Source organism: Mytilus edulis, unplaced genomic scaffold (assembly GCF_963676685.1).
Source record: "Mytilus edulis unplaced genomic scaffold, xbMytEdul2.2 SCAFFOLD_438, whole genome shotgun sequence".
Classification (NCBI taxonomy): Eukaryota; Metazoa; Mollusca; class Bivalvia; order Mytilida; family Mytilidae; genus Mytilus; species Mytilus edulis.
This window is the reverse complement of record NW_027267643.1, coordinates 28181-38369: the sequence shown is the minus strand read 5'-3', so window position 1 is coordinate 38369 and position 10189 is coordinate 28181. Positions and strand designations below refer to the sequence as shown.

General features: G+C 32.0%; 1 protein-coding gene across 1 annotated transcript in view; it reads right to left on the bottom strand.

Annotated features, from left to right (window-relative positions):
• Positions 1-266: 266 nt before the first annotated feature.
• LOC139505701 (centrosomal protein of 70 kDa-like) overlaps positions 267-10189 on the bottom strand; it is a gene marked incomplete at its 3' end in the record, with an annotated part of 24636 nt that continues 14713 nt past the window's right edge. Inside the window, 5 exon segments of the mRNA XM_071295190.1 lie at positions 267-361; positions 1682-1793; positions 2301-2378; positions 3382-3470; positions 4205-4292. Of these exon segments, the coding sequence (XP_071151291.1) occupies positions 267-361; positions 1682-1793; positions 2301-2378; positions 3382-3470; positions 4205-4292 (462 nt within the window).

Sequence of the window (10189 nt, the reverse complement as noted above, 5' to 3'; positions counted from 1 at the left end):
TATCTTAACCTATAAATAATTGTATCACAAAGTATGCCATATTCTACTATTTAGATTTCTCCTTTTTAAGACCCAAGCTGTTGCCACTGAATTGAAACATTTGTAGATTTACAACAATTTTTATTCCTTGAAAACTGATAATAAAAATATACCGGTACTTTAAGATGTGCATCCATTTTATGTTGACCTCCTGAAAAGTTGTACAGATCAAAGTATAAATATATAATATAAAGGTACATGTATCACACACACATTAACTTACCTGTTCAAATTGTAATGCAGTCTCAAGTCTTTCATTAAATTTCTGTACCCGAGGTGTAACATTCTCAAGATCATCTGTGTCTAATTCTGTAGCAACATCCTACAATGGATGGATATACAAATCTTAATTTCTAAATTGAAATAACTTTTAATTATCAGTTGATTAGACAATCAGGCACACTTTCTGTCCTTTAAACCCCATCCCTTAAACTTTGGTTAATGGTAATTGTTTCAAGCTTTCAGTCTTAAGTTACAAAATGTACAAGCTTCCTCATTCTTTTACATAAGAATGTTATTATGCCATTCAGATAGATATAAAATACATCCATTTTAATAATAGTTATCCCATAAGGACGCGGTGTGTCAGTGTCAGATCACCTCGATGGCCAGACACTGACACACCAAGTCCAAATGGGATAACTATTTACATCCTTGCTGTATTAGATTAGACAAAAAACAATTACAATTCATTAAATCTAGTTTAGAACGCCACAGAACCGATATAATACACTTTATAGATTACTATATAATATACCCTTTATGACCCCGAAATACAATGTTTAAATATGAAACCATGTCAACTCGCCCCCACTGGCCAATCAGCCCACACAAAATCACCACTTCCAAAAAAAACGCCCTACTATTGTTTACCAACTCGCCCCACTTAGGAAAAGGGTAAAATTCCACTGAACAATCTGGCCTTATTTATGAAAAGGGGTTAAAATCCCACTGAATAAAGGTCTGCATACTCCTCCCACTTATAAAAATATCTTGCTTCCTTTAAATATGTTTAATAACTGAGAGTCTGTATCCAGTCGTCCTGGTGTAGGGGTATGTGTCGTGGGTTGATATGCTAAAGGTCTTGAGTTTCGTATCCCAGTATAGACAAGGATTTCTTTACATAAATTTTGAAAGTGTGTCTTTTCCAATAAGTATTTCTAAGTTTTATTGCAGATTAGGCCTTCCCGCCAAAATGTTAAAAAACAAAGGAAAGCATGCAAAACAAAGAAACACAAGCTTGGATAATCTGGTAAGGATGATCTGGCTCAGATCACCCCTTGGTAGAACAAAGGAGCTGGGATGTAACTTTAGAGATAGGATCACAAGACATAGGCGGATTTAGGGGGGATTTTGTTGCTTATATAGGGAATCAATGAAGCGTGACTGGAGCGGGCCCCCTTTTAGGTCAGTCAGTGGGCCCCCACTTATGAAAATTTCTGGATCCGCCACTGCAAGACATAATTCAGTCTTTAGACACAAATACGATCTGATACCATAAACAGTATTGAAATCCTTAAAATTGGAGTTGTTTTTATCAAGCAAACTTTGATCAACTAGAAAATAAATACAAGGATCATTTAAAAATTTAGCACTTTGTTGCCAAATTATGACTTGTATTGCAAAGAGAGGTAACTCTAACCTTTAGATATTGTCTACATAAATCTAATGGTAAGTATTCCAAATCATCCAGCTTTGTACTGTACTTTTTCCTCTGTCTAAATGGATCCTTCTTGTCATTTTCTCCAGGTATGCTGTAAAAAAAAAGAAGTTTTAGACACCATTATGTCCTTATACTTTTTTAGCAACTTAGTGTTAACATCAGTTATGGCAATCAGGCCATTTACATGATTAAAAATGAAGCATGCAAGATGCAGTGCTTTCAAAATAAGTTTTAGGTGAAAACAGCTAAAAACATGGAAAGTAAGGAAATTTGTATCAGAACAATGAAATACATTCAGAGGGAAAATTTCTCTCCTGGAAGGATACTTTAGTTTGTTACTTATGCATTTGTTTCTACATAAACAACAAAAGATTTCCATTTTGTTGAGAACCTTGATTCATTCATTATTTGTTTAAGTAAATTCCCTAAAATGATTTTAAATGAATAATAATAAATCACTGTAGATTGGTATTAAACAGCTGATTAAGTATTTTTTTGACATTCTTAAATTATCTTTATGATTAAGACATAATGATCAGTAAAAAGTTGTTTTGTTGTTGACATATTTTTGAGTATTTTCTACATGTATTACATTTACCTTATATTATGTACAGCTAATAATTTCTCTAATTTTTTCACTCTTTGCTGAATAACTCTGTAGTCTGTTATCTCTGGCCTACAAATTATAAGGAATCTGAGATAAAGCATTGCTTTTCAAGTTATACATCATTCTTTATTGCCAGGGCATACTCTTGCCAACTGAATGATGATTTAAATAACCCCAAAAATATGAAAGTTGCTAAAAGTCGCTAAATGTTCATAGCAAACTGAAGGGGCTATCAAGAAGGGAGACAAATTGTGATTTACAAGATTTTACTATATGGTTACCTCCTATATCAGTTTACAAATAAATCTTTTAAATCTTTTAATACAGTAATGCTGTAGCATGATTTATAATTACCAGCTTTTGTTAGAAGAGGACAATGATTAATTGCATTAATTGCATTTTTATTACCAGCTTTTGTTAGAAGAGGACAATGATTAATTGCATTAATTGCATTTTTAAAAGCCCTTATCAAGTTACAGATCAGCAATACAAAAGGAAATAAAAATGATATTTTAAAAATAATATAGGAAAGAGGATAAAAATGCCACATCATCTGACAACAATGATTAAAGATACTACTACTAGTTGCAAGTTTGAAAACTAACAGGTATATAACTGAAAATTTATTTTTCTTGTAAAGTATTTTGTTAGAAAGGCAAGGAAAAAATATATAATCTAGTCCCAGAAGGATTCCTAATCATATCAACTGGATACCACTTTTACTTCATTTAACCAAAATATGACGACAAAGATAATTGCGGTATGCAATATAGACTTAATAGCCATTAGTATCAACAGTCAAAATATAAAGAACTTAAATCTGTATACTTCTGAAATATCAATTTTTATATGGCATGTTTTGCCACTTCCCAAGTGTATATAGTGTACATTGTACTTAAGCCCAGAAGCTTCCAAAGGGAGGTTACTCCAGAAACATATGTCAGAAACAAGTACCAAATGTTTTTATGCCTACAGTTAAGCTATATTAATTGCAGAAATGATAATAGGAAATAATTTTTATTTGCAATTCACAATCCTCACTTAAAATGTCCTGAAATATAATTTAACTTACCTAGATCCCATTTCCAATTTGACTAAGTCCTTTTCATCTTGCAATTTCTTTACTTTGTCATTTGCTTTGGACAACTGTTTCTCATAAGACTGAAAAGTAAAAAGTAGGACAATGATAAAGCTTATTTACTATTTATATTCGATCACATTTACTTATTCAGTTAATGCTTATTGACAACTGAAATATATTGTAAACTAACTTCTGTTTGTGAGCAATTTATTGTTAGCAACTTTGCTAGTAGAAAAATAAGGTGATAACAAACAGTCGTGAATATGCAAAACTTTGATATTCTCTTTTAAAAATAATAAAAAGTTGGAAAATCACAACATATAAATGACTGTGAAATCAGCTGAAACAGTCTACATATTAAAAAAAGAAGGTAAAATGAAATTATGGCAGTGGAAAATAAGGCTAATATAAAAAGTCATGAAATATGCAAAACTTTCACCTTCTCTTTTTTTCTTAAAAGATTACAAAAAAGTTGGAATTCACAAAATATTAATGACTCTGATATCACCTGAAAAGGTCTCAACATAAAAAAAAGAACAGTAAAATAAATTTATTTACAGTTAACAAACACTTCCAATCTCAAACATTGTTCGTGTTTATGAATATCTCTGCCTTTAATAAGTTTCATATGAAAATATTACAATAGTAAATCTAATCATTAAGTCCTCCAATAATAACTTTTGCAATTTATAACTTTCCTTAAATTTCACTTCATTTAAATATTCCTCACAGACTCCTAGTCATGGTACAAAACTAATCTGCAAACAGCTGAGTATAAAACCAGGTACAATTATTTTATTATTTTTAGCCTTACCCTGATAAGAGACTTCATATTGGATGATACCCCTGCTTCATGTAATGAGTCCTCTTCATAGGTCCTGTTGTCTGTAACCTCATCGGACCTAAATATTGTTAATATTAATAATTTACATATAGATTCCACAACTGTAACAAGTGTATAACGATATTTCTCCACTCGAGACAGTTTAATTTTAATTTAAAAAGCGTGAGGCTTGCTGAGCTTTTTCAATAATTAAAATTTAACTATTGAGAGTGGAGAAATATACACGAGTTATAGTGGTGGAATCTGTTTCTCTTATGATTTTTATCCTTCCTTTTCAAAGATTTGAGGAAAATTTTGTACTTTTGATGTGACGTCATCAGGCATGGTGCCTTTTTTCATGAAGTCACAATAAAAAAATCAGAAGAAACAAGACAATTTAACTTCACAACTAAATTTCAACCAATCATTTGCCAAGAACAGATTTTTTCACTAGTGAGGAGAAAGTATTTTCTCACACCGACAGGAAATGTGAAAATAGCACAAAAATTAGATAAATATGTTTCATTGATGTATTTTTTAATAGTTTGTTTTTTCACTAATTTTTAATTATGCTTTCTGCTTGAGGATTTAAAACTTTGCAATTTAGAATATCTCCAGTCCTTAAAGTTCAGTTCAGTTCAAGTTCAGTTTCTTGTATATCCTCCATTAAATGTGGAGCACTACCCAAAGGGTATAGTTTGAGCAACTATTTACACTTAAAACATAGGGGAAACAATTTATTATATTATATACAGATGACTGAATTTGGTTATAATGATCACTAAATAATAGATATCATAATTAATTCATAGGATTGTCATCATAAAGTTTTAAAAAAATATATAATAATTTATATGTGCTAGGGTGTAGGAAAGTGTTAAAAAAAACAACAACTGCATATACATGTATTTACAAGAATTAAATAAGGTCAAAAGTTAAAAATTACTTATAATCATAGCTGAGTGTGCTATACATATATCAGGAATAATAATGAAAATTTCCTGTAAGACTTGTGTAAAGTGGTTGGGGTTTGGACAAAAATTTTAGGTATAATATATACAAAAATTTTCTTTACAGTTTAATTTCTATATGGAGATCTTGTCATTACTCCTTTTTAATTTATAACTGATATCTTACAATTTTAAAGTGAGGATTTATTTTTAAAAACTTATAAGCCGTAAAATAGTTGGATGGTATACTATTTATAAGTAACAATTTTAAGAAGTTTACTTATACTGTACTTGTGATCAGGTTTTTTATCCTTTTTGTGCGCAGCAAGTGCATCTCATAACACATATTTCTAGCAAGAGTTTCAATGTTTTCATACACAGTTGGGTAACAGTTTATGTCCTTGCTAGTACAGTCTATTATGAGCTGCAGTAAATTCCCTTGTTGTTTGATCTTCTTGTATGTTGACGTATCAATTTCATCCATTGTCTGTTCGATTTTTGAGCAGTATTTAGATCTTATTTGCTCTAGTTCTTTGCAGTGTAGAATAAAATGTTCTAGATCTTCATTTTCCTGTTCGCAAATTGTACACATAGGGTAACTTTTGGATCGAACTTAGCTCTTTTGGCTTGGAATATGTACGTTTGAGTACTTATTCTTGCTTTTATTTCTCCTGCCTTTACATCTTTACTATTGTTTTTTACACTTTTCCATATATTGTGAGCTTCATTTAATGGTTTGTTCTGTATCTCTATGTATTTAAGTGATGTTTTTTCCATTTTTTCATTATGACATTCATTTTTCCAGTATTCCTTGATCTTTATTCCTACTAGTCTTTTCCATTCCATTTTATTCAGTGGATTTTCTATGTAGTAGCTACTGGATTTCAAATTGTATTTTGATAGAGTTTTTTCTACTCTGTTGATAAAGTCTTTTCCTCTTTGGTCTGAGAATACTATTTGTCGGCGCAGAATTTCACATTCTATGGTTCCTGGATTTCGAACAATATTCATGAAAAAGGTAAGTACATTTTTGTCTAATGTCGATGGCAATAGGTTCTGCTCCTACCAGGGTATATACAGCCATATTTGCTGTATTATTTGGGAGTCCTTGAATTTGTCGGAGGATTTTTCTCTCTGCCAGTTCTAGCATATCCTTTTCTTTTGCAAGTAAGTTCATCACCTCAAGTCCGTATATGCTTCTTGGTACTGCATATGTTCTCCATAGCTTGTATGCAACCATGGGTGAGAATCCCCTTCTGACATGTAACCCAGCTCCAAGAAGGCTGTATATTGTTGCCCTTCCGGTTCTTTTTCTTTCTGAGATATTTGCACGGTTTTTGCTCGTTTCTTTTGATACCTAGATGTTTGGTTTCATTGGTTATATTGATGTCATTGTCTTCAAATTTCAACGTTGATATGTTTGAGCCTTTTGCATTGTATAGAACCGCTTCAGATTTAGTTGGATTGATTTTGACTAGATCTCTGCTCGTATGGTGTTGTACGATGTCTAATATTCCTTGTGCATCTGCAGTACTATTTGCCAGGACAGCAATGTCATCGGCACATGTTGGTGCAGGGACTTGTATATCACCAATACATGCTCCAAGTCCACTTTTTAATATGCTATCAAGTATGACGTTGTTGTAGCATTTATATAGCGTTGTAGATAGTTTTGCACCTTGTTGAATTCCTTGTAGAACCATGACATCTTCTGTACATTGCCCCTTCCCATTTAACCTTGATGCTCATTCCTTTATACAAGTTTCTCAGTAGTATCCAGAGTTTTCCTTTTATTCCATAATGGTACAGTTTGTTGAATAGTATTTCATGGTTTAGCTTGTCAAATGCCTTTTCTGCGTCAAGAGTTACTAAGATCAGCAGTATCTTTAATTTCTTACTTTCTTCGATTGCTTCTGATGTGAGGAATGCTGCACATAGTGATGATACTCCTTCTGTAAAGCCTCTTTGCAGGGAGTTTTGTATGTTGTTAAATACAGAGTCAACTCTATCCTTCAATATACTTTGTAATATTTTTGCAAAGGTTTTAGTTACAGTTATTCCTCTATAGCTAGATGGTAATGTTTTGTCTTTTTCTTTCTTTAAGATTGGTGTTAGAATCCCTGTCTTTAGGAGATTGGTACATCCAAATAGGTTAAGATTAAATTTAGCAAATGTACTATAAAGGGAGTTAACTCTCCATCCCATGTTTGTAGTGTTCTGCGAAATTCCATCTTCATCGGGTGCTTTTCCTGCTTTAAGTTTTTCTATAGCTTTATTTACTTCCTTTACATTAACAAGATCTATGCCTTGACCTTTTTTCCCTTTCTATGGATTCTATTATATTGTTTTGTATCTCTACTAGCTCTAGTTTTTCAGTGTCAAAATTTTCCTCTATTGTTGGAGTAGCTAGTTGTTGGAAATGTTCTTGCCAGATGTTCATTATGCTTGGTCCATCTTCTGCAGTCTTTTCGTTTAGTTTCAGTATCTTGTATAATAAGTGGTGTTTTTCTTTGCATGTTGATAAGCTTGTAAAAAAGTTTTGTATCTGAGTTTGAAGCTTTCATAATTTTTCCCGCTGTTGATTCTCTCTGCGAGGCATAAGCTTGTCCTTTGTGCTTTTCGAAGTATTCTCTTTGCAGCTGTCATTTTGATTTTGAGCTCATTACTTTCTTTCTTGAGGTGCTCCATGTTGCCCTCCAAACTTTAAATGCATTTTTTGATTGCTTTGATGCCTTATCTATTTGTTCATTCCATATCGCCTTTTCCCTTTGATTTGATTTTGATTTTTCTTCTATACTTTGGATTGCTGCTTCTCCGGCTTTATGTAGCAGTTTTTCTAGATTTTTTATATCTTTCTCAATAATTCCTTTTGATTTTTGCATGAGTTTTGGAAGTTCTTTATTGATGACTTCCTTATAAATTTGATGGTCGCAGTCAGTCCATTTAGGTTTTGCTATGATAGTTGTTGCTTTTTCCCTGACTTTTTTCAGTTGGCTGTTCAGTGTCAAGATAACAGGTACATGGTCCGAGGTATTCTCTGGGTCAGTATCAAGGACATCAATTTGTCTGATTTTGTTAATGATTTCTGAGTTACTTTTGAAGAGGAAGTAATCAATTTGTCCTTTCGACATACCATTCTGGTGATAAAATGTCTCTTTTACTGGGCATTTCTCAGTATTTCCTATACATTTTTCCTTGCAGAAAGTCTTTAGGATTTTATCATGAGGTGTCGAGCTTCTATCCAGGGACCCGTTCATGTCTCCACATACTATAATTTCGTGTGTGTCTTTATATTTCTCTATCATTTCATCAATTTGAGCCAATGTGTCTTTGTATTCGATGTCTGCATTTTTGCTATCTGATGGCATATATACATTTATAAGACATATTGGTTTGTCTCCTTGTTGAATATGTATGGCTTGTATTCTATTTCCACCGTCTATCAGTTCCTTTATATTTTCATTAATTTCTTTTTCCAGATTATGGCTACTCCACCATATCCCCTTTTCATTGATATGTTGAAATCAGGATCATCATTATCATCAACACTTTTAGCTATGTATCCGCTATTTTCAGTAATTTCAGCTATGATTTTCTTTCTTTAAAAGTTTTTATGTCTATCTTCAGCAAAAAAATCTGCAGTTTTTTTACAATTTTCCATAATTCATTTTTTAAAAAAACTGAATGTAAACATACATAAGGTAGTTGGAAAATATACCAAAAAAAAAAGGTTTATGATGGAAAAAAGACAAAGCAGCAGTTAAGAGCTCCTCCAATATTTTTTCAAGAGAAACTTAAAATAAGTTAGCATACAAGTTACAAGCAATGTAATTTATTACTTATTTCAAAACATAACTTAGTGAAAAAACAAAAAATATTGTATCATGTAAGGCCACACTTAAAAAAAAAATTTGGTTTGCCCAAACCCTAATCAAAGGTAGAGACAGTGGGTAGGTATTTAGGCATTTTTTTTTCAGCAAGAGAAATTGAAGTGTCATATGTTTTGTTAATTGTCATGCCTATCTGATTAAAAATAAGCTTTTTCACATTAGGACAATAAATTAAATTTGAGTAGGCAGCTATTTTCTCGGAAGGTAGGGTTAGGGCCTAAGAAAGTAGTATATCAAGATCAAACAGACAATAAATAGATGAAAGATCAATTACTGACAAGTTTGATAGTCGGTTAAAGAGCTCACCAGAACTCATATTTTTTGTCTGTTATAATGTATATAAATGCCGACTCTAAATAAAATTTACTTACTTACTTATGTATAATGATATAGTCTTTTAAACTGTAAAATGAACTTCATCAGTGATATTGTTGTCTTTTTTCAAAACTACCTCTACCGTTTTTTATTGGGAAAAATGCATATTTTTTTATTGAAATTGGGAAATTTGTATATTTTATTCTAAACACATCTCCGATTTTTTGCTGACCTTTGCTGTCTTTTTTGCACCTGTTTTTTCATGTATGTTTTGGTTGTCAGACATTTTCAACCTGAAAGGTACTTTTTGGAGAGGGGAAAGAAACAGAAGCAATGATGGTACTTAATGCACTAAAAATATTCAAATTTTAAAGTAAATTTGGATTTTATTAGATAAATACTTACCATCATAAATTCTGAGTGTAACCCCAATTGCGTCATAGGTCAGATGGAAAATCCCAACTAAAAATAAACGTACTCTCACTGGTCCGGACATATACCCCTGTTTGCCCATATTCTTCCATTCAATTTCCTCAAGACAGAAACATAAGGAAAGGGGATGAAGGGGAGGTGGGTGGGACCTATAATTTATGATGGTAAGTATTTATCTAATAAAATCCAAATTTACTTTAAAATTTTGAATATTTTATAGCTATAAATACGTTACCATCATAAATTCTGAGTAACAGAATCTAACGTAAAGCTGAATCCCCTGTAACAGAAGAAACAGGAGGAAAGTTCAATCTTTGTGCTGAAACTATAGGTCCAAGAGAGTATAAACTTTCGGCAAAAGTAGCCATAGATTGGAGGTAGTGAGATAT